The 22,993-nt window shown below is 54.6% G+C and overlaps 3 protein-coding genes across 6 annotated transcripts; all 3 read left to right on the top strand.

Annotated features, from left to right (window-relative positions):
* The first annotated feature begins 37 nt into the window (after window positions 1-37).
* BCL2L12 (BCL2 like 12) lies at window positions 38-6,783 on the top strand. Of its 2 annotated transcripts, XM_065926512.1 has the most exons (7): window positions 38-140; window positions 821-935; window positions 1,150-1,292; window positions 3,268-3,354; window positions 3,441-3,532; window positions 4,436-4,714; window positions 6,558-6,783. In XM_065926512.1, exons 2-7 carry the CDS (start codon window positions 829-831, stop codon window positions 6,606-6,608), a joined length of 759 nt encoding a protein of 252 aa, XP_065782584.1. In that variant the 5' UTR covers window positions 38-140; window positions 821-828; the 3' UTR covers window positions 6,609-6,783. The 2 variants fall into 2 exon arrangements, with proteins under 2 accessions (XP_065782584.1, XP_065782585.1); XM_065926513.1 differs by lacking the exon at window positions 4,436-4,714.
* Window positions 6,784-10,962: 4,179 nt separating this feature from the next.
* On the top strand, window positions 10,963-20,949 carry PRMT1 (protein arginine methyltransferase 1). 3 transcript variants are annotated; one of them, XM_065926514.1, is made up of 11 exons: window positions 11,028-11,113; window positions 13,343-13,396; window positions 13,935-14,036; window positions 14,800-14,955; window positions 15,097-15,160; window positions 16,945-17,087; window positions 17,829-17,916; window positions 18,003-18,118; window positions 18,734-18,884; window positions 19,180-19,301; window positions 20,716-20,949. In XM_065926514.1, exons 1-11 carry the CDS (start codon window positions 11,078-11,080, stop codon window positions 20,797-20,799), a joined length of 1,116 nt encoding a protein of 371 aa, XP_065782586.1. In that variant the 5' UTR covers window positions 11,028-11,077; the 3' UTR covers window positions 20,800-20,949. The 3 variants fall into 3 exon arrangements, with proteins under 3 accessions (XP_065782587.1, XP_065782586.1, XP_065782588.1); XM_065926515.1 differs by lacking the exon at window positions 13,343-13,396 and having other exon boundaries at window positions 10,963-11,113; XM_065926516.1 differs by lacking the exons at window positions 11,028-11,113; window positions 13,343-13,396 and adding an exon at window positions 13,618-13,709.
* Window positions 20,950-21,103: 154 nt separating this feature from the next.
* ADM5 (adrenomedullin 5 (putative)) lies at window positions 21,104-22,941 on the top strand. Its single transcript, XM_065919390.1, has 2 exons — window positions 21,104-22,485; window positions 22,689-22,941. The coding sequence occupies exons 1-2, from the start codon at window positions 22,415-22,417 to the stop codon at window positions 22,939-22,941; spliced, it is 324 nt and encodes a 107-aa protein (XP_065775462.1). The 5' UTR covers window positions 21,104-22,414.
* Window positions 22,942-22,993: the final 52 nt, after the last annotated feature.

The raw sequence follows: 22,993 nt of genomic DNA on the forward strand, positions 1-22,993 counted from the left end.
GCACCCAGCGCTCCGCCCTCTACGTTTGGGCCGTCACCAACCCGAGCCAGTGCGCAGGCGCGGGAAAGTTGTCCTAAGAAAGGAAAGTTTATACACGTTCAGAGGAGGAGGAGGTGGCGGCGGCGGGGGCCGAGGACCAGGTGAGCGGGACGTCAGCGAGGGCTTGGAGAGGAGGAAAGAGGAGGGAGCCGGGATCCAGGAGCGGGTAACTCAGTCCTACTTCTCCGACATCCAAGCGTCTTCAGTCTCCCAAATTCTAGCGTGAGTCAGAGTGGAACTACACCTCCCAGCAGGCTGCGCGGCGAACCAGTAACGGACCGAGGGGAATGTTTGCTGCGAAGCTTGCTGGGATTGGTAGTTCTTGATCCTCTACGGACTTCAGTCTCTTGGCATCTAATTTCAGAATCCAGAAGTCGGAGCCCTAGGGCCCCTTCTTCCTCGGGGACTCAGGGGTCTGAGGCCACAGCCCTAACCCTAACCCTTCTCTATTAGACTCAGGAGTTCATACCCCCAGCCCTCTTCTCCAAAAACTCAAGCGCTCAGGCCCCAGACCCCTCCTTCCTTCGACCCAAGAATCAGAATCCCCAGACGTCTCCTCTCTCAGGATCAAGGTGTCTTTGTCCTTATTCCTCTTCTCTCTATAGAGACAAGCATCGGAGCCCCCAGACCCTGAAACTTCCATAAAAGACCTGGGATCCCCTTCCCTCTTTGGGGACTCAGGAGCCCTGGCTCCCTCTTCATTCAGGGACTAGGAATTTGGGCCCCAGCCTTCACTTCTCTCTGAACCCTGGAGCCCATCCTTCATTTCCTTCTCTCACAGGTGCCCCCATGGCGGGCTCGGAAGAGCTGGGGCTCCGGGAGGACACGCTGAGGGTCCTAGCTGCCTTCCTTAGGCGGGGTGAGGCTGTGGGGTCTCCCATTCCGACCCCACCCAGGTAAGAGGAGTTACCGTCCTTCCTCAGGGAGCTGCATTTGGGATGGACCCCTCTCCAACTCTTGCTCCTGGACTCAGTCTGTCTCCTTTCCTGCCTTTTTATATCTCGCTCTCCTCCTTGTCCTGGGGGTTGCAGGGAAGGGCTCTCAGTGGGAGGACAAAGGGACTGCTTGTGAAGAGCTTCTGGGATCACTCTCTGAGGTCCCCTTCCCCAGGAGCCCTGCCCAGGAGGAGCCAACAGACTTCCTGAGCCGCCTTCGAAGATGTCTTCCCTGCTCCCTGGGGCGAGGAGCCGTTCCCCCTGAGTCCCCTCGGCCTTGCTCCCTGCCACTCCGGCCCTGCTATGGTTCAGAGCCTGGTAAGAGAGTTCCCTCAATCATCCAAGAACTGACAGGGTCAGCAGCTTAAAGCTGCTAGAGAGGATGAGGAACTAGTTGAAGATCACCCAGCTAAGGGAGTAGCTGTGGGGGACCCCCAGCACCTACCTTCACCCCCGACCCCCAGCTGGGCTGCTGTCAGTTCTGTGAGCGGCGCTAGGAGAGCTTTTGGTCTCTCTCTGTTATCTCTCTCTTTCCACATGTGCTTCCTTGCCCCTAAACTTTTATAGCCACCAGTACTCCCAGTACTGTATTTAGAAAAGGCAGAGGAACCAGAGATCAAATTGCCAACATCCATTGGATCATCGAAAAAGCAAGAGAATTCCAGAAAAACATCTACTTCTGCTTCATTGACTATGCTAAAACCTTTGACTGTGTAGATCACAACAAACTGGAAAATTCTTAAAGAGATGGGAATACCAGACCACCTTACCTGCCTCCTGAGAAATCTGTATGCAGGTCAAGAAGCAACAGTTAGAACCAGACATAGAACAATGAACTGGTTCCAAATCGGGAAAGGATTTCCTCAAGGCTATATATTGTCACCCTGCTTATTTAACTTATATGCAGAGTACATCATGTGAAATGCTGGACTGGATGAAACTGGAATCAAGATTGCTGGAAGAAATATCAGTAAGTTCAAAAGTGCAGATGACATCACCCTTATGGCAGAAAGTGAAGAGGAGTTAAAGAGCCTCTCAACAAAAGTGAAAGAGAAGAGTGAAAAAGCTGACTTAAAACTCAACATTCAAAAAACTAAGATCAAAAAAAAAAACAAAACTAAGATCATGGCAAATAGATGGGGAAACAATAGAAACAGTGCAGACTTTATTTTGGGGGGGCTCCAAAATCACTGCAAATGGTGACTGCAGCCATGAAATTAAAAGACGCTTGCTCCTTGGAAGAAATGCAGTGACCAACCTGGACCACATATTAAAAAGCAGAGACATTATGTTGCCAACAAAGGTCCATCTAGTCAAAGCTATGGTTTTTCCAGTAGTCATGTATGGATGTGAGAGTTGGACCATAAAGAAAGCTGAACACCGAAGAATTGATGTTTTTGAACTGTAGTGTTGGAGAAGACTCTTGAGAGTCTCTTGCACTGCAAGAAGATCAAACCAGTCAATCCTAAAGGAATCAGTCCTGAATTTTCACTGGAAGGACTGATGATGAAGCTAAAGCTTCAATACTTGGGTCACCTGATGTGAAGAGCTGACTCATTAAAAAAGACCCTGATGCTGGGAAGGACTGAAGGCAGGAGGAGAAGGGGACTACAGAGGATGAGATGGTTGGATGGCGTCACTGACTTCATGGACATGAGTCTGAGCAAGCTCCAGGAGTTGGTGATGAACAGGGAAGCCTGGCGTGCTGCAGCCCATGGGATCACAAAGAGTTGAACACCACTGACTGAACTGAACTGAACTGTACCCCCAGTAGGGAGGCAGGAGACCTGATTTTCAGTCACAATTGCCTGGCCGTTTTGCTTACATGAATCCTTTTCTCCAGTAGCAAAGTAGGAATGAGGAGCGGTGGGAACTGGACTTGATCAAGAGTGATAGGTAGGTTTTTTCTCATACATGAGCCTGGGTAGACTAGTAATGACTACTGGAGGGGCTTGCTTGAAGAGGATTTCACAGCTGGGTAGAAGAGTTCTGTAATGAGTTGCCTGAAAAGGACAAGGGATAGAGGGGGATGCTAAGGGTCATTAACCTGGGGTATGCCATGTGTTTGCCTTCCTTAGATGCGATAATCTTCAAGGTCCAAACACTCATAAGTCAGCCTGGGGAAGAGTACAAGGGGATTTTTAATCAGGTTTGCTCATTTGTCTTCAGTTTACCCCACTCTGAAGTAGAAATCATTGCTACCTGGCAAGATGATTGGGAGGAGAGAATACATAAGTTCCCGATGTTGGGGCCAAAGTTCCTGAAGACCCATCATTGGCTCTTTTCATTCCAGGCCCTGCTACCCCAGATTTCTATGCCCTGGTGGCCCAGCGGCTGGAACAGCTGGTCCAAGAGCAACTGAGATCCCCACCTAGTCCAGGTGAGGTGCAGAGGGACACTGGAGAAGGATGCAGGTAGAAGGGTCACCAGGATTCTGCCCCCAGCCAAATTCTTTTCTGCCTCCAGAATTACAGTGTCCCGCACCCACAGAGAAGGAAGCCCTGCTGCGAAAGCTGGTGGCCTTGCTGGAAGAGGAGGCAGAAGTCATCAATCAGAAGGTGATGGGTGGTCTGTTCCCCCTTTAGCTAGGATAGGAATTGCAGCATGGTTCCACACTGGGACCTGAAGCTGGATCTGCATTCTCACTGAATGGTCGGACAGCGGACGGTGGGACAAGGCTTCAGTGAAGGGGTTAGTGAAGGGTAAGCCAGGGCAGTACCTTAAATTACTGCCTTTCATTGATCGCTAGAGGAGGGTGGCTTATAGGCAAAGGACTGTGGCCACCAGAAACACATTCTAGGAAAGAGATTGGGACCAGGTGAGGAAGTAAGGAAACGTATGGTGATGGGAAAGGGTGGGAGATGTGGTTTGAAGCTGCTGATGCTGTTTAGTTGCTAAGTCGTGTCTGACTCTTAGCAACCCAATGGACTGTTACCCAAAAGCAGCTGTCTAAAATCTGAAAACCTGATTGACTATATAGGGCAATGACTTAGAATGTAGGAGAAATGGACTGCCAGAGGGAGTGGGCTTCTGGCTCTGTCCTAGAATCTAGTTGGCTCAGGAGCTTGGGCAAAGTGTACGGTCTTATTCATTGTATGGTAGAAGGCAAGGTCACTGTAGACACTGGCTTGGCCTCCGGGGTCTCTGAGAAGCCCACAGAAGCGTCGCTAGAATATCAGCAAGCTAGAACATAGCTGGTATAGGGCTTGGCCCTGATTGGCTGTTGGGGCCTTGGCAGGGGTGTGGCTTGGCTTCGCCGATTCTTAGCCATCTTTCTGGGAGTAGCTCGGCGGAGACCTTACAGTTTAGCTTGTGATTGGCTGATATGCTGGATAGGGGCGTGGCCTAGAGCGCCAGTTACACCCAGGACTCGCTTGAGGCCACGCCTCCCAGCTTCCTATTGGCTGGCTACGAGGGTGTGACTGAGGCTTACCGGGGCTCTTCCCCTCCCTGTCCCACAGCTGGCTTCAGACCCAGCCTTGCAGCGCAAACTGGCGCGCCTCTCTGCCAGTTCCTTCAGCCGCCTAGTGGAGCTCTTCTCTAGCCGAGAGGTCAGCCCTCGCCCAAGCCAAGCACTACCGTGCCCTGGGCCTCCGCCACCTTCCCCGGAACCCCTGGCCCGCCTGGCCCTGGCCATGGAGCTGAGCCGACGTGTGGCTGGGCTGGGGGGCACCTTGGCCGGACTCAGTGTAGAGCATGTGCACAGCTTCGCGCCCTGGATTCAGGCCCACGGGGGCTGGGTGAGCCGCCAAAGCCTCTCTGGGCTTCTCTTTGCCTAATTGTCATTGTATGTGTGTGTATTGGGGGTGGGGTGGGGTCTTAACCTCCCTTTCAGACATCACGGCTGTTCTCCCGCTTCCACCGTCCGTCCTTTCTGTGTTTATTGAGCACCTACTGTACACCAGGCACTGCCGTGATAACTGCAGATGCCCTGCCCAGCTTTGCCCACTCTGGTATACAAAAAAAGTTATGAGTCAGAAACAAATTTCCTCACCTGTAAAGGCAGGAGAACTCTAATACCTACCTCAAAGGGTTATTGTAAGGATTAAAATGGGATCATCCTTGTAGGTACTTGGTCTTTGTGGGATGACTGTCTGTGCAGCGCTGCCTGCGGGGTTACCTTTTCCCCAATATCCCCCTTCCTTGCTTCCTCTGCCCATCTGCTCAGGTATCACCCCCAGTGAGGCCTTCCCTGGTCTTCACTTAAAGTCGCAGTCACCCCCACACCCTCCCACCTTACCACGTTTGCTCACTGCTTTAAATACAGCGCTGGGCTCAGAGCTGGATGGGGCTCCTGTGTACGGACTAAATGACCTTTGGCTGCTGTCCCCGTCCCCTTGAACATCAATTGCTGGCTGCTCAATGGACACCATCTCATTTACCGGCCCCATCACTGCCAGTCTGTCATTGCTTCACAGACTGGCAGAAGCTGGCTAGGTGTGTTTGAGGAGCAGAGACGCAGCCAGTAGGGCTGGAGCAGGGTGGGTGAGGGGGAGAGGGTGGGAGATGCAAGCAGGAGAGGCGGCCAGATCGTGCAAGTCTTTAGGCCTTGTGATCGTGCTTAAGATCACATAGAGTGAGCCAGGAATTGTAGGAGGGCTCTTTGTAGAGGAGGGATGCAAGCTGACTTGGGTGGTCACGGGCGCCCTCTGGCTGCCGTATGGGGATTAATGTAGGGGGCAAGGGCGGAAGTGGGGAGCCCCAAGGAGATGCCAGAGCTGGTCCAGGGAGGAGATGAGGATGTATCAGACCAGGGTCGGGGCAGTGGAGAACTGTGGATTTAATCTGGAAATAGACCTGACAGAGTTTGCTCACGGAGTGGATGGGGAGACCGAATGGGAGAGAGGAGTCGCGGATGATGAAGATGCCGACCTGAGCAGCTGCAGAGCTACATCTGATGTCCCCTTAGACCAAGAAGAGCAGAGTGGAGGGGAAGGTGGGGGGCAGGTTTGGGGAGGAGTTAGAGGTGATCGGAGGTGGTCCAGTTAAGGGAGAGAGACCCTCCAGACCTCAATGCAAGACGATGATGGAACAGTGGATATTAGGGTCCAGACCTCACTGCAGAAGCTGGTTTAGTCATAAGAACATTTTATTCTTTAAGGAATGATAACAGGCAAGCCTGGCCAGGTACTCAGGCAAGGCCTTTAGTGGAATGATCCCATCTAAACCCCTCAACCACCTTATAGGATTCGATTATTATCCTGGTTTTATGGAGGCTGAGGGAAAGTCCTTTATTCAGGGTGGGGAATTGGAATTAGGACTTTAATGCAAAGTCAGGGCTCTTTATTGTTAAAGGTCTAGGACTCTGTTCCCTTTCTTTCAGTCTGTCTCCCCCAATGGTGGGGCTCTGTCTCTCCCACCCACGCACAGGACCCTGTTTCCGCCCACCCCGGGTCTCTGATCCTTTCTTGGGGTCTCCATGCCTCACCTCTCATCCCTGTCTGCCTCTCCCTGGGTCTCTGTCCCCTCCCCCTCTCTGGTTCCTTGCCTTCCCAGTCTCTGCTCTCACTCGGCCAGTGTGGACACAGCTGTGAGTGGAGGACGCCTCTCCACTTACGGGAATCCGCCACTTTTCCCTTCTAGGAGGGCATCTTGGCAGTTTCACCTGTGGACTTGAACTTACCCTTGGACTGAGCTTTCCCTCAGAAGTTGCTGCAAGAAGTTCCCTCACGTCCCTGCACTCTTTCCAAGCCTTCCTATTCCACTCAGGGCTGTGGGGTGGTGCCTGCCCTCTGTTTTTTGCCAAAAAAAAAAAAAAAACAAAAAAAATCTGTTTAAAATGTTTTCACATTAAAAACTTTTTCAAGTATTTAATTATGTGTTCTTTCTCTCAAAAACTAAAGGACTAAATAGAGGAGATTTGGTTCAGGGTTCTAGTTTAAAAATTGGGGGAAGAACCAATTCATTCCTTCTGGAAATATTCATTTGGGTCACCTACAAGCTCCTGTCACCTGAACAGCTATCTCCAAAACAAAGCCATGCTCTTCCTTCACGGGGCATCCAGAACGCCATCTGCTTCTCATTTTTCTCTTCACACTGCTCCTTCTGAGCCTTTTTTTGCTGGTGTCTCCTCATCTACCTGTCTACCAGAGAGTTGTCACCTTCTTAGGGCTATCACCCCCTTCACTGAATTATGTCTGTAAATGCCTAAAATGAAATGTGCAGGATTACAACGGAAGCCAAGTGCAGTCAAGCCTCTGTATCCACAGATTCGGTATTTTTGAATTCGCCTACTCGTGAACATTTATCTGTAGTCCCCAAACGAATACTCATGTGCCTTTGCACTCACTGGTAGGTGTGCACGTGCTCAGAGCAGTAAAGGAATGGACTGACCCAGTGGGCACCTTTCAGCTCAGGTCAGGCGAGGCAATGCTGCCTTCTTGTTGCAGCTCTCACACTGTGTACAGACATTCTTTCCACAGTCTATTCAGTGGCACCTTTTTCACATTTCTGTGCTATTTGTGGTGCTTTCGCTGTCCCAAAGGGCTCCAAAGCATAGCCCAAAGGTCCTAGCCAGCATTCTTAAGTGAAGGAAGGCTGCCATGTGCCACAATTAAATACGGTTTGTTGTAGATCATTTTTTTTATAGTGCTGTTGGCTGCAAGACAAATGTGAATGGGCCCACTATACATTAAATAATGTGTCTACAAACAGAAAATACACAGAAAACTTGATTATATTTTGGTGGGTTGAGGAAAGTGTTGTGACAAGACACTTGTGGCAGCCTGACCCTGTATTTCCCCCAGGATCGGGGGGGAATGGGGTGTTCGCCAATTCAGTGTTTGTGATGACTTTGTGGGGTGTAACTAGTGCAAATAAGGATCAAGTGTGGAAATAAAGCTTTCAAGATTAATATAAAAATTAGTGGTATAATAATAGACAGGCCTCCTCATTAATTAAAAATACCTAGGGTGGGTCTCATAACCATGATTTCTAAGGAGAGCAGGAATGACATTTGGAGATGGATCAGTTATGGTCGTGTGACAAATCATACATGTTTAGAGGCTTACAAGAACACATTTAGTAATCTCAGTTTCTGTGTCAGGGGCATGGGTGCAGCTTAGCAGGGTGCTTGGCTCAGGGTGCGACTATGCTGCTATCAAGGCCTCACCTGAGGCTGGGGGCCTCTTGCCAGTGCTTGTTTTAGCAGAATCATTGTGGCCTCATAGAGACACCCAACTCTTCGATTTGACTCAGGTCTTCTAACCACCTTTCTAATCACACCAACTCCCCAGTGATCTTGTCTGTTTCGTGGCCTGTGACCTAATGCAGCACTGGCCAATAGAAATATAACATGAGCCATATGTGTTATTTAAAATACAATAGTAGCCCCATGAAAGCAAAGTTAAAAAGTTAAATTAATTTTAACAATAATTTTTATTTACCTCATTTATCCAAAATAGAGTCCTTTTAACCTGTAATCAATACAAAAAATATGCATGAAGTATTACAGATTCTTTTTTAACGTGAAGTCTTCAGAATCTGCTGTGTGTTTTACAGCCATAGCATATCTCAGCTGAGACTTGTCATGACCCATTCCTCCCTTGTCCCATGAGGTTGCCATCTTGGAGAATGCAGAATTTGACACTTGACAACTCCTCCAGTTTTGCTTCCAGCCCAGACCTCCCCCCTGTACTCTATGTGGTGTGGAATTCGCTTAGTCATATCCAACTCATTGCAACCCCATGGACTACACCCTGCCAGGCTCCTCTGTCCATGGAATTCCCCAGGCAAGAATACTGGAGTGGGTTGCCATTCCCTTCTCTAGGGGATCTTCCCTATCCAGGGATTGAACCCCGGGTCTCCTGCATTACAGGGAGACTCTTTACCATCTGAGCCCCCAGGGAAGCTCCTGTACTCTATACCCAATGACATTAATTTATTCCCTAATGTTGTAGAGAGAATGTGTTATAATTTTTCCTTCTTCATAGCAACACGAGAGCAAAAGTAATTGATTGGGTTATTGATTGGCAATTGATTGGAAATCAGAAAAAAAAAAAGACACAAAAACCCTGCTGAAACATTTGGAGAAATAGAAAAGAAAAAAAAAATTCCACACAACATACAATGTAGGGGTCAAGATGTCGGTTCAGATAAAGTCTCTGCTTTTCAACAGACAACATTAAGAAAAGGAAAAGACAGGTCACAGATTGGGAGAAAAATGTAGTCAGTATACCTGACAGAGACCTGTATCTAGAATCGACAAAGAATGTTTACAATTGGTGAATAAGAAAACAACTCTTGTTTGCAAAAATACACAAAAGACTTGAGCAGACACTTGACAAAAGAAAATATACAAATGGGGGAACTTCCCAGGTGGTCCAGTGGTTAAGGACTCGCCTTCCAATGCAGGAGAAGTGAATTCCATCCCTGGTTGGGAATCTTGCAGCAACTATTGAGCCCACATGCTCTAGAACCTGTGCACCACAACTGAAACCCTAAGCAGCCAAATTAAAAAAAAAAAAAAAAAAAAAAAAAATTTAAAGAAAGAAAACATGCAAATGGCCGATAAGCACACGAAAAGGTGCTGAACAACATTGGCGGTCAGGGCAATAATGTAAGTCACAACCAGGAGATAATGTCTTCCTACATAGGAGAGTGGTTAAAATTATAGACTGATTTTATCAAGTGCTGGAGGGGATGCGGAGCACCTAGAACTCTCACGCATCACTGATGGGAATGCAAAATGGTAGAACACCATAGGAAACTTTGGGGCAGTTTCTTATCAAGTTAAACATACACCGAGCGCAGGACGCAACCATGTCCTCCTAGGTTTACCCAAGAGAATTGAAAGTGTACATCTACAGAAAGATTGGGACACGATGGTTCATCGCCACTTTATTCATAACAGCCCTAATCTGGAAACCACCCAGATGTCAACCAAGAGGAAAATGTGATCCAGCCATACAGTGGAATATTCCTCAGCAATAAAAAGGGTTGGACAATCGTTATATGCGACACGAATGAATCTTGAAAACATTATGCTGAGAAAAACAAGACAAGCACAAAAGAGCACAAACTTTTATAGGAAATTTTAGAAGCTGAAAAGATACACTATAGTAACAACACAGTGATTGCTTCTGGGTTGGGTGGGAGGGCGGTGTTGACTAGAAAGGGTGGTGGAGGAACTTTCTAGGGTGATGGATACATTCCACAAGTGACAGTTACCTTCATTCAACGAGTAACTTTTTCTACAGGTCGTGGGAAGCTACCTGGAGGAGGTGGCGACCGAGTTGTGCCGGGACTGACTCCTGATGGCCGGACGAAGCGGGTGGGTGTTCCCCAGCATGGGTAGGACTTGGCAAAGGCCAAGTGCTTGAGTGGGGTCACTGGGTTTAAAAAACTTGGAACAATTAAGTAGAGGGCTAGAGATTCAATACCTCGACGCCTGAGTCCCATTTCTGACTTGCTTCGGGACCCGGACAAGACCTCCCTCTCTTTGAGCCTCTCACTGCTTCAGTTTTCCCTCAGGAAAATGGGCACAGACTCCCTTATTCCCCTTTGGATTCCCTACAAGCTGGGAGAAGCCACAGAATGGGCGATGAGTGACAGTTTGCTTGAGCCAATCTCTGGAGCCTAAAGCCTGCTTTCCTTTCTCGTGGGCAAATCGTCACCTTCTCCTTGAGGCCAGCCGCTTTGTGGAGGCAGGCCGAAAGCCTCATGACGTCACATCGTTAATAAACCAATAGCAGATATCAAGAGGCGGGTACTTTTGGTGATAGTTCTATTTCAAGATGTCTGCTTAGCGCAGGGTCCGCCGGGAAGCTTTGAGGCGGTACTGGAGAAGGGGCGGGAACTCCCAGTAGTTTCTGCCCAATCGTCAGTCGCGCTTCTTGCGATAGACGGCCAGTCCTTCCCATCCCTGTCGACTTAAGGGGGCGGGGTTCGGCACGCCAGACTGGGCGGGCAGTTCAGCTTTGATGGGCGTCTGCTTCGCCCAATGGGTAAACGGTACTTTCAGACGGGTCACCTCCGCTGCCAATGAGATCTCCTAGCGGGGTCGCGGTGGGCGGGCCGTGGCCTCCAGTATAAGGCGGTCCCGGGGGAGTGCAGAGAAAGGGGGGGGGTCTCGGCGGCCGGAGGAGGAGTAGACGCGGGTGAAGATGGCGGCAGCCGAGGCCGCGAACTGCATCATGGAGGTGAGCGCCAGGAGCGCCGCCGGGGGCGGGGGGCGGTTTGGAAGTCGGTGTTTTACGCCTCCGCCGTGGGGAAGGGGCTCTGAATCGCCGGATTGGGGTTGAAGGCCCCGGGCCGTACGGAGGGGGGCGTCTCGTGCTCCGTATCCGAGGATACCGTTTGAAGTGTGGGTCCCCTAGCTTTCGGGGGCCTGAGGCGCCACGCCGAACCGAGGGCCTACTGCCCACTCCCACGTGGAGGAGGGCTGGGGGCGCTTCCGGCCTGGCCCCCACGTGGCCGCGGCACGGTGGGTGGGGAGGGGGTGTGCCGTGCCCGCTGGCCCGGCGGGTTCCACGTGCGGGACAAAGGCCCCGCCCCCGGCCGGGGGAGGGGCGCCCGGGGGGGGGGGCGGAGAGGCGGCACGGACCCTCCCTCCGAGGCCCCCTGCCCTCCTCCCCGGGGATCGTGACAGGCACCTCGGGGTGGAACTTAATGTGGGGACCTCCGTGCAATAATGAGGCTCTTGGGAGGGGCAGTGTGTTTCGACCCTCAACAAACCCCTTCCTGTGACCAGGGCATCTGCTTAGGCATCGGTTCAGGTTTCATGCACTCGTGCGTTGGGATTGGAGGAAGATGAAGAATTGGTTCCTTCTGGGACCCCCCAGCCCCACCCCAGTTTCCTGTCTCTGGATTCTCCCCCTCTTTGGGAGCTGGGGGGATGGGGCATGCCCCTGTGACCTCTCTCTGGTTGATGGGGGGGCATCGAGCTGAAGGAGATCTTTCCCGATTAGACGCTGTGCACCCCCTTGTGGCCGTTTCTGGGTGTGTGGGAGGGACATCTTTTTCATGGGGCGTGTCTCTAAGCCCCCCTCCCCGTCGAAGCCCTCCCGGGCGAGCCGAGAGAGAATCTGTCCTGGGAAGGGGGTGTGAGGCAGTGAAGGCAGCGGATTTACCCCCTTCTGACCCTTCCTCTCCCTGGGGTATTTGTGAGGGTGGGAGTTGACCTCCTCCTTCCTGAAACCCTGTTTGAGGGTCCTGAGCCTGCTTGCGTGAAATGGTGTCCCGTGAGGTGTAATTCTCTTGCAGCTATGTGGGGCTTGTCCCGATGCTGTGTCTCAAGCGCTCTGGGGGCATGTCTGGCGGTGATGTCCGTGGTGTAGAGAAATGGGCCCCCATGGGAGGTCCCCTCACCTGCCGTCCTTCTGTATCCGCGTCATTCACTGGCTTGGGGAGGATGAAGGTGGGGCTTGGAGCCCAGGGGTTATGTCTGTGATTTCACGCTTCGTGGCGCCTGGAGAGTGCTTGCATCTGGAAGAGCTGTAGTCTGTTGGGCCCTCTGTACTCGCACCTCTTAGCTTGTAGCAGTCTCAGGAATGGGAGATGAGGTCCCAAGATGCATACCTTGGGGGGCAGCCGCCAAGGGTCACTCCAGTGACTCCCCCTTGGCTCTCTGCTAGACGAGGGCCTTCTTGGCTGGAGAAAATATCTTCCTCAGAGGTGGATCCAGGACTCGGCCCCTCCCCTGGGGAGTTTCAGGGCCTGAGATGGTGGTTTGAATGGGGAGTAGATGGACTTGAGGGTCCAGGGTCTGGCCTCCTCCGTGGGACTCTGCCCTCCTGCGCAGAGGGTCATAATCAGGAAATTGGCGCTCCCTTGTTTTGTTTGGGACTCCCTGAGTCCCAGGCAGGAGCCAGCGGCCCGCGTGCCAGCTCTGGTGGGGGCGCCTGTGTACCACACCTCCTTTCTGGAATCCTCTCAGATGAGACACTGTTTTGCAGAGGTGGCAGATGCCCAGTGGGTGCTCGCTGCCAGTCCCCTTCACCCAGCTACAAATGGTACCCCAGGATGAGGCTCTGTGTCAGGAAGTGTCATCTAATCTGGGGAGATTAGACCATGAGGGGGAGTGACAGCTGGCAGTGCCCTTGTGCCTGGCGGGTGCCAGTTCCTCTGGCCTGGATGGGGGAGGCGTGTGTGCTCAGGTGCCTGGCCCAACAGGGGCAGTGTGGGGGCAGACCACCATCTCTCCAGCCACAGCTGGGCTAGAACCCCCTCCCCGCTCCCCCCACATCTCCCCCACCCCTTTTGAAAACAGCCTTGCCTCTTTACTTGTTCCTTCTCCCACCACTACTCACGAAGGAAAAGCAAAATTGTAGGCAACACCTCCTTCTCCCCCAAGAGCCCGGGTCGCCTGGCCTGGCCCTCCCCTAGCGGCTCCCGGTAGCTAATCCTTTCTCCCTGTTACTCTCTCCTAGAATTTTGTAGCCACCTTGGCTAATGGGATGAGCCTCCAGCCGCCTCTTGAAGAAGTAAATATCCTTTTGTGAGACCCCTTCCCACATACACATATCTCCTCACACGTCAGGCCCTTTCTAGTGGTCTAACTGTGATCCCTCTGGCTTCAAACCACTTTACCCTTTGCCCCCGAAACACTTAGTCCAGACTCCGTCCAGTTTTTGGCCCCCACCTGGCCTCCCCCAATACTGTGGCTACTTCCTTAACTCCATTTACAGCACCCCCATCCTTTGTCCTTCCCTGCCTGCCCCGCTTCTGCCTTCCTCTCCCCTCCCTTCCCCAGCTGTGGGCTGAGCTAGAGACGGGGGCAGAGAGACTGGAGAGATGGTAGGCCTGGCTGAGGTATCGGGGTTGCCCTCCTGGATGGTGCTCTGGGGGTGGGGGGTTCCTGGGAGAGGCAAGACGGCAGGTGGGGGCTGTAGGGTTGCCATGGTACGGTTTGGGGAGTGGTTCTGTATACTCCAGGGAGGAGTAGAGACCTGCCTGGAGGCTTCCGAATCGGTGTGGAGCCCCCAGATGTGACCCCATTTGCTCCCATTCACCCCCTCCCAGGTCTCCTGTGGCCAGGCAGAAAGCAGCGAGAAGCCCAACGCTGAGGACATGACGTCCAAAGATTACTACTTTGACTCCTATGCTCACTTCGGCATCCACGAGGTGAGTAAGGCTGCCGAATCTTATGGGGGGGGGGGTGGGGGGGTGGGGGTCATGTTGGGGAGGCTGGAGCTTCATCTCTGACGCATGCGCCCTGCCTTCCCTGCCAGCGGGCCCCCGCCCCCTCTGCGCAGGCAGAGCTCACACTCCGGGGTCGCCTCGCGCAGCCGTTGCCTGGGAGACCGGGTTAGCCTGGCGCTCTACCGGTCCTCTCCTGGGAGGCTGGGTTGGGAGTGCGCATGTGCATCTGAGACGTCAGCCCCCAGGTCAGGACCTACCGGTCTTTGCCGCCCTCTAGTGACCGGCAGCGGGACTGTCCCCCAGCGGCTCAAAGGTCTTCTCTACCCCTTTTGCACGTGGTGGACGCTGAGGTCCCAGAAAGCAGCAGAGATGGGGTGGGAAGATTTTTCTCTTTCCTTTTCTTTTTTTTAATTGTTATAAAATATGCTAACAAAATTTACCATTTTCACGTGGGCGGTTTAGTGGCTTCCGCTTACTGAGGACTTTTTAAAGTCAAGGCTCTACAAGGGGTTAGACGACAAAGGTAGAATCTGCCTAAGATGGGATTTTGGTCCATCCAGTCCCATTTCACGTAGGGAAACTGAGGTGTGTGGAAGGGAAATGATTTGTCCCAAGGGGACTAAAGCAGGTTTGAGGACTGAGCGCTTAGTCCTCGAGTTGATCAGCGTGTTGGAGGCCAGGACACCCTGGTTTTCAACGGGGGACGCCGGTCCCCTCATGATCTCTTTGTTCCCACCCCTGCCAGGAAATGCTGAAAGATGAGGTCCGCACCCTCACATACCGCAACTCCATGTTTCACAACCGGCACCTTTTCAAAGACAAGGTGGTGCTGGACGTGGGCTCAGGCACAGGGATCCTCTGCATGTTTGCTGCCAAGGCTGGGGCCCGCAAGGTCATTGGGGTGAGTGTCCTCAGCAGCCGGCCGGGTCTGGGCCTGGGAACAGAAAGGGGGCCCCTTGAGGCTCAGGGATTGGGTGGAGGGGAGTGGGATGGAGGGTGGGACTTGGAGGGGTCTCACCCTCCCTTCTTCCTGGGCCCCCAGATCGAGTGTTCCAGTATCTCTGATTATGCGGTGAAGATCGTCAAAGCCAACAAGTTAGACCATGGTGAGCCCAGGAAGAGAACGGGGTCTTTGGGGAGGGAGCGGGGGATCCCAACTTCCCCAGGGCCCTTCAACAAGGGAATGGGGGCCATGGAAGTCAAATTCAGGCGTTCATCCCAGAGGCTCTGGGCTATAAACAGCCCAAAAATCCCACCTTCTCAGAACCCACCACCTGACCATCTTAGAATCTGCATGTCGAAGTCACAAGCTTAGTGCTTCAGTCTTTTATTAAAGAAAAGAAAAGAAAAGCTCAAGAAGCTATCTTGAGTTTTTTCAGTGAGTGATAGTCACGTGGTTGGCACATGAGGCCCAGAGTAAGAAGTCTCCCACCCGACTGTCAGCCACTCTTCTCTAAGTGCAGCCAGCACTGCCTCCCAGAGAAGTTCATACCGATGAACAGACTTGCATGTGTACGTTTCTACACTCACATGCTGGGTTTTGACACCAATTATGTTTCATACGTGCCCTTTGCGATTTTCACCTGGGTATCATGTATTCAACCCCCTGACACAATGCTGAGAGGATCTTGCTTTTTGATGACCACCGCCCTCTGTCTTCACATACACCAGATCTGTTAACCAAGTTCCTGGTCATGGGCATTGGAGCTTCCAAGACTTTCATCCCCTACGTGTAATGTCATCATTAGTCACATATGAATTAATGTTATCTGTGAGGTCAGTTCATAAAAGTAGGGTGGCATGGATCAAAAGTGGAAGAAAGTTGGGCAGAAGCTGCAACATTGCCCTTCCCACCTGCAAGGTTTGAGGGGCAGAGAACATGGGAACATGTGGGTTTTCTTGATATGAGGGCCCTTGGCATTCTAGAAGCTGAAGGGGGTTTTTTTAAAAAAGAGAAACTAGTGTAACGAATCCCCAAGTTCCCATCACTCAGCTTTAAACGCCTCCTTTTGAAGCAAATTCTGACTATAAATCCTGCCATGTGTGTCTCTAGTAGATAAGGCCATTGTAAAAAATATGACCACAGGAATTTTCTGGCAGTCCAGTGGTTAGGACTGCTTTCACTGCTAGGACCCCACTTTGATCCCTGGTCAGGGAACTAAGATCCCACAAGCTACACAGCGCAGCCAGAAAAACAAAACATGACCATGGCTGTTAGTGGCAAAATCTCTTTTTATTTTTTTAACCAAACCAGTGTGTTGACTTTATTTTTTAATTTTACTTTGCTGCGTCAGGCCTTAGTTGCAGCATGTGGGATCTAGTTCCCTAACCAGGGGTTGAATCCTGGCCCCCTGCATTGGGAGCACGGAGTCTTAGCCACTGGACCACCAGGGAATCCCAGGACTGAATTCCAGTAGATTTCAGCAAGGGAGCTGCTCTGCCCCATAGAAAACCCTGACCCAGAAGCAGGTCGTCTGCAGATGGTTTGGCACCAGGTTCCCCATGCGTGTGCGAGGCGTGACGGGGAAGGAAGTGGCCGCCTTTCCTGCTCCGTGTCCTAGAGCGAAGGGCTGTCTGTGCCGGGCCCTGGTCCCGCCTGTTAATAGCAAAATCTTAATGTCACCTAATACCTAATTCACATCAAGCTTCTGTTCCTGCCTCAGAAATATCCCATGATGAATGATTTTAAAACTAAATTGACAGGGTGTGGCTTCAGCTCACAGAGTTCTATAAAGATGCCCCAACACAGCCCCCAGCCCTTCCTTGAGAAGACAAGGCTGTCCCAGTGGGGTCCCCAGGCCCTGAGGTGCCCCCACGCCCACCGCCCCCAGGGGAGGCAGGCAGACAGCTGTCCTCGGGGCTGGTGGCATGTGCCCTTGTCTGCCCACAGTGGTGACCATCATCAAGGGGAAGGTGGAGGAGGTGGAACTCCCGGTGGAGAAGGTGGACATCATCATCAGCGAATGGATGGGCTACTGCCTCTTCTATGAGTCGATGCTCAACACCGTGCTCTACGCCCGAGACAAGTGGCTGGTGAGGCCTCCGGCGGGGCGGGCGCAGCTCATGCAGGCTGGGGTCCTGCTGTTGAGCCAGTGTCTGGGTCCAGGCAAAAAAGGAAAGCCATCACAGGGACTGAGTACAGGGCCTGGAAGACATCTCCTACACAGATGTTAGGAGGCCCACGGGCGAGATGGAGGGGGCCCAGTACCGGAAGCTAGACAGGGACAGAGAGATGGTGCTGGAGAACCACAGCAGGCCAGAGGGGTAGGGACTGTGGACCCAGGTGCTGTTGGAGCAGGCCTCCAGGGAGCTGGCGGAGACCTGAAGCCCGGATGGAGAGGAGCCACATGGGATCTGAGGGGCAAGGCGCACTGGGCAGAGGATTTCAGCCAGTGCAAAGGGCCTGGGGCAGGAGCAAGTTCGCTGGGTGTAGAGCAGTAGGGAAGCTGCAGTAGAATGAGGATCGGGAAGGAAGTTGGAGGTGAGGGGTGGAGGGGCCTATGCAGGTCTCATGGGACCGCGTGGATGTGTAAGACTTGCTTTACTCCTCAGAGGGGCAAGGTTAGGATAGGCTGTGACCTAGATGCTCCTCAGAGCCATCAGGCAGCCATCTGGGGAGTAGACTGAGGCTGGGGACCGGTGAGGCCGCAGCAGGAGCCCACCTGGGAAATGCTGAGCTCAGACCAGGGCGATGTCGGGGGTGGACAAAGAAACAAAATCGGGCAACCTTGCCGAGTCCCCCCTTCCTTCATGCCCTTGCCCTGTTCCCCGTAGGCACCCGATGGCCTCATCTTCCCAGACCGAGCCACGCTGTACGTGACGGCCATCGAGGACCGGCAGTACAAGGACTATAAGATTCACTGTGAGCTTGGGGCCCGGGAGCGTACAGGGGCGCTGGCTGGGTGTGGTTACCTGCGGGCTCACCCCTCCTCCCCGCCTCCGCCCCAGGGTGGGAGAACGTGTACGGCTTCGACATGTCTTGCATCAAAGACGTGGCCATCAAGGAGCCCCTGGTGGATGTGGTGGACCCCAAGCAGCTGGTCACCAACGCCTGCCTCATCAAGGTGAGCGGGTAGGGTGGCTGGGGGTCCCTCAGGGTCAACCCAAGAAGAGCCAGCACCTGGCCCACGCTCAGGGCCATGAATGCTTGCTTGTCTGTGGTCTCGGGAGCTTATATACACACGTGGGTCCCTGATAATACCGACAGCCATCATTTTTCGAGGTTCCCTTTCCCAACTCCCGGTATCAACTCGCACAAGGATAAGGGAGGCAGGCCAAACTGGGTGGAGGAGGGAGTTTGTAGACGGAGATGGGGGGGAGCAGATGCCCTGACCGGGCAAGCCTCCGTGGCCTGAGGCAGGACTCCTGGTTTTACCCTGAGCAGTCAGAGGATTTTAAGCAGGGCTGTGATGTGATCTGTGTCACGCTGACTGATAAGGGCTGTGGGGGGAGAAGGCGGGAGCCGGGGAACCCTGTTAAGATGCTGCCGCAGTGGGGTGGCGACACTGGCCAGGGCGGGTCGTGGAGAGTGGATCCAGGCGATTCTCCAAGTCCTTCCAGGAGGTTGACCTGTCAGATTTGGGGTTAGGGTTGGGAGAGCAGGGCATCCAGCAGGGCCCCCCAGGTTTGCCCGCTGGGCCGGAGGTCAGGGAAGGGGGCTCACGAGGCTTTTCCCACAGGAGGTGGACATCTACACGGTCAAGGTGGAAGACCTGACCTTCACCTCCCCCTTCTGCCTGCAAGTTAAGCGGAACGACTACGTGCACGCCCTGGTGGCCTACTTCAACATCGAGTTCACCCGCTGCCACAAGAGGACCGGCTTCTCCACCAGTGAGGCGGGGCGCAGGGGCGCGGGCACAGTGGGGCCTGCCACAGGAGTGGCCGAGGGAGCCCCGGGGGCCTGCAGGCTTCTGACACCAGCCCTGCCAGCCAGCCTGAGCACACGGTGCTCCAGTCTCTGCGCCCGTGAAAAAGCCCGTCCCAGGCTTGATCAGGGTGAAGGGACCACAGTCACCGCCCAGCCTGGAGGCTCTGGAGGGGGTCCAGCGGAGGGAAGGTGGGGGTGGGGAAGGGCAGGCGGTGAGGGGGGTGGGCCGGGCTGATGCCAGCACACGCCCGCCCCCAGGCCCCGAGTCCCCCTACACTCACTGGAAGCAGACAGTGTTCTACATGGAGGACTACCTGACGGTGAAGACTGGCGAGGAGATCTTTGGCACCATTGGCATGCGGCCCAACGCCAAGAACAACGTGAGGCTCTGGGGAGTGGGCGGGTGGGCTCGGGCACCCCTCTCTGCCTGTTCTGGGGCCCAGAGACTTCTCGGCCCCAAACCCGCCAGCTAGCCCGGCTACCCTCTGTCCTGCACTCATCTGCCTGGCCTGTGCCCCCCAAACCCCCACCCCCGGCCTGCCTGTGGACCATAGTTTCATTCAGCACCTACTGGAAACCAGGGGGCCCCGGGGACCCAGCCATGATCAGGCCGGACCCCTGCTGTTCAAGTTCTAGACACAAGAGAGTCATGTCAGGGCCAGCTGGTGATGACTTCTGTGCTCAGCTGGGAAAGGGGCCGGCAGGTATTGGAGCAGGTGGAGACGGGGCCAGAGGATATCCTGGCTGGAGAGTGGGAGCGAGAAAGGAAAGGAGGTCTGTTTCATCCGCTGAGGTGTGGCAAAGTCAGGAGCTCAGACATGGGTGGGGGACTCCTGGGTTGGCGGCCTCGAGGAAGGTCTGAAAGTTGAGGGGCGTGGCCTGGGCTGGAAATGTCAAATGGTGCGTCACTGCGTGAGCTCAGATGGAGGGGAGCACCCCCGATGGCCCCCACTTTCTAAGTCAGGGAGGTAAGAGCCGGTTTCAGCAGCTGTTTTCAGCCAGGGATGATATTGCACCCCCCTCCCCCACCATGTCATCATCTGGAGACATTTTGGGTGCTACAGTTGAAGAAGGGGCATGGCTGGCATCTAGTGGACAGGCGGGGGAGCTGCTCAGTCTGCAGGGCACAAAATAAGACTCCCTCACAGGAAAAGAGTGGTCCAGTAGTGCAAAGGCTGAGAAAACTCAGACCAGAAACTGAAAGAGACCCGAAGAGGGAGGAGGGAGCCGGGAGTGAAGTGCAGTGAGGTCCGAGGGGGCAGCAGTTCTTGAGGTCATTGGTGACTTTGCCCCAGTCTTTCCAGGGGCTGCTGGGGGCCCAGGCTACAGGGTGAGCCCCAGGAGGGTTGGCCTCCAGGAAGCTTTGGAGGAGAGGAAGAAGGGACAGCGGGGTGGGGCCCCGGAGTTTTTTGAGAGGGGGAAGTTTGCTAGAGAGAGGTTTGCTTCTTGTAAAAGAAGAAAGAAATAACTTTTGCTGATGGGGATGGTTTTGATAAAGGAAATCTTATGATGCAGGAGACAGCAGCTGCCCCTCCCTTCCCCCTCCATCCCCCCCCCCCCCAAGGCGAGGGATTGGCTGGGTTCCAGGTGGTTTTGAGGATATCACGTCGGAAACCTCACGGGTCGAGACAGATGCTGGGTGTGGGAGCAGCAATGCGGCGTCTCCAGGGAGGGTGTGTGGACAGTTGGGGGCCCGCGGCACCTTGGGCGGGCTGTGCTGTCCTCCCCCTTCCCCCGCTGCCCTGTCTGCCCGCCCTGTCCCAGTCCCCCCTCACGGCCACACTCTCCCCACAGCGTGACCTGGACTTCACCATCGACCTGGACTTCAAGGGCCAGCTGTGTGAGCTTTCCTGCTCCACTGACTACCGGATGCGCTGAGGCGGCGCCGGCTTCTCCCACCCCAGCCAGGCTGGCCCTGCAAGGGCCCAGGGGCTGCGGCGTTCTTAGGCGGTTTCGGGGCTCCCCCTTCCTCTCCCTCCCTCCCACAGAAGGGGGTTTTAGGGGCTGGGGGTGGGGGGGCACATCGTGACTGTGTTTTTCATAACTTATGTTTTTATATGGTTGCATTTACGCCAATAAATCCTCAGCTGGGACGGCAGCTCCGCTTCCTGGGGGCATGGTGGGGTCGGGGTTCTGTCTGCTGGCGTCTGAACCGCCCAGAGCGCAGAGGCAGTGCCTGCTGGCGGGTGCAGGTCTCTGTCACCACTTCTGTGTCTCTGGGTCTTGCTACCTTTCCCCAGCCTCCCGGATTCCACAGCCTCCACTCTCAAGTCCCACCTGGCCCTCAGCTCACTCGCAGGGTGGTCTCCATTGGCTCTCAGAGTCTGTGCCTCCCCCAACCCCCTCTAATGTGTCCCTGTCGCGGGGCCTCTGTGCCGGCCTGGGGGAGGGCCGGGGTGTGGATTCCCAGCACAGCTGGGCTCTGAGGTTTCCCAGAAGGCCTCTCTCCCGCCTTCCCCCATCACACACATTGTTCCTCTCAGGCTGTTTTTTCCTGTGCAGGACCCTCCAAGGCCAAACCAAGGCTGATTGGCAGTGCCTGCTGCCCTACCCTCTCCACCTGGGGAAACTGAGTCGGGGGGAGGGGTTCAGAGAGTTCTTTGTGGGGGTGGCTGCCTGCTTCCTCCCCCAGCCTGGCTTGGAACTCAGGGGGTTCCCACTGCCTGCCCCATGGTAGAGATGCACAGTGAGACCCCACTGGCCTTCCCTGCTCCCAGTGACTGGCTTTCCAGCCTCTGTTGCAGACCTGGTGCCTGCACCTGCCCACCCTGCCCTTCCCAAGGCCATGTCCAAAGTCACTGGCCCCCTAGGTCTCTGTCCACACGACCTGGATCACCCTAGACAGAACCCATGACTTCTTTCCATGGCCTTCCTACAGCTGCTTCAGTACAGCTGAAACGCTTGGCCTGCTGGCACCCCACACCCATCTGCACACATTCCTCTTCTACCAGGATGGTGTTAGGGCCCAGGATGCCTCCACGACTTGAGGTGCCTCAGTTTGCCGCCTGTCCCAATTGTCAGTGGCCGTATTGCCCAGCCCCCACTCTGGAAGTCGCCTGTCCCTGACACTGCTGTGGCAAAAAGAAGAGGGTGAAATCGCGCTTTGCAGCATCCCCGCCCCCAGTCCTTTCCAGGAAGCCCTAAACTGCGTCGGCACTTGCAGGTGTCAGCTGCCCCGCCCCTCCTCCCTCCGCCTTAAAGGGGTCGCGTCTCCCGGGGCCTCCCAGGGGCATCGACGGCACCGCGGGTCCCGTGAGCTCTCCTTGGCCGCGGTGCGGGAGGTGGGCATCTCAGTCCTAATCCTGCCCTTCTGGAGTGGTGTGGCTCATTCGGCCTCAGTTTGCACAGTCTGAGAAGTGGGAACGCCCTGATTTCCTGGCTCCAGAGCAGGTGCTCAGGCCATTTTCCAGGCCCGGGGAGGGGGCGGGGCCGCACCCCGGAGGAGTCGCTTCGCCCACCGGTTTCTCAGACGCCGGCCCGCCCCACCCCCACGATGACCGCCCACATCCTCCTGCTGTTACTCGTCGCCTCCTCCATCCTGGGGGACCCGGACTCTGCGGGCAGGTGAGAAACGCCGAGGGCAGCGGGGACGGGGCGGGAGGGAGACCGCGGGGGCCGTGCGCCCTCTCTAGGCCGTTTTCCGCTTCGGTGGAATGGGAAGTTGGTCAGGAAACGGGCCCCGCCGTCTCGGAGTTCTGGGTACTCCCCGAGCCCCCTTTCTCGAGTGGGGTGTTTGAACCCGGTCTTCTCCCACGCTCCATCCCCAGGCGGCCCCAGCCCCACGTCTCCCAGCAGCGCGGGCGCCTCTGTTCCCTGGGCACGTGCCAGACCCACCGCCTGCCAGAGATCATATACTGGCTCCGGTCTGCCTCCACCAAGGAGCCGTCAGGGAAGGCTGGCCGCAAGCCTCAGGACCCCCACAGCTACGGGCGCCGCCGGCGGCGCGAGGCCAGAGTCCCGCTACGTCTCCAGGACCCCAGCCTGCGGCAAGGCCAGAGCAGTACCCAGCTCGCTGGGTGATGCTGGGCACATCTCTGCTCATCCCCTGGCTTCAGTTTACCCATCTGTGTAT

Source organism: Muntiacus reevesi, chromosome 2 (assembly GCF_963930625.1).
Source record: "Muntiacus reevesi chromosome 2, mMunRee1.1, whole genome shotgun sequence".
Classification (NCBI taxonomy): Eukaryota; Metazoa; Chordata; class Mammalia; order Artiodactyla; family Cervidae; genus Muntiacus; species Muntiacus reevesi.

Bases quoted from the DNA above. Each gene is read 5' to 3' on its own strand.
- BCL2L12 (XM_065926512.1), top strand. From the start codon at position 829: ATGGCGGGCTCGGAAGAGCTGGGGCTCCGGGAGGACACGCTGAGGGTC. The intron at 936-1,149 runs GTAAGAGGAGTT...CCCCTTCCCCAG, and splicing joins CCCATTCCGACCCCACCCAG to GAGCCCTGCCCAGGAGGAGC. The intron at 3,355-3,440 runs GTGAGGTGCAGA...TTCTGCCTCCAG, and splicing joins GAGATCCCCACCTAGTCCAG to AATTACAGTGTCCCGCACCC.
- PRMT1 (XM_065926514.1), top strand. From the start codon at position 11,078: ATGGCGGCAGCCGAGGCCGCGAACTGCATCATGGAG. The intron at 13,397-13,934 runs GTAAATATCCTT...ACCCCCTCCCAG, and splicing joins TCCAGCCGCCTCTTGAAGAA to GTCTCCTGTGGCCAGGCAGA. The intron at 18,119-18,733 runs GTGAGCGGGTAG...CTTTTCCCACAG, and splicing joins CCAACGCCTGCCTCATCAAG to GAGGTGGACATCTACACGGT.
- ADM5 (XM_065919390.1), top strand. From the start codon at position 22,415: ATGACCGCCCACATCCTCCTGCTGTTACTCGTCGCCTCCTCCATCCTG. The intron at 22,486-22,688 runs GTGAGAAACGCC...CTCCATCCCCAG, and splicing joins GACCCGGACTCTGCGGGCAG to GCGGCCCCAGCCCCACGTCT.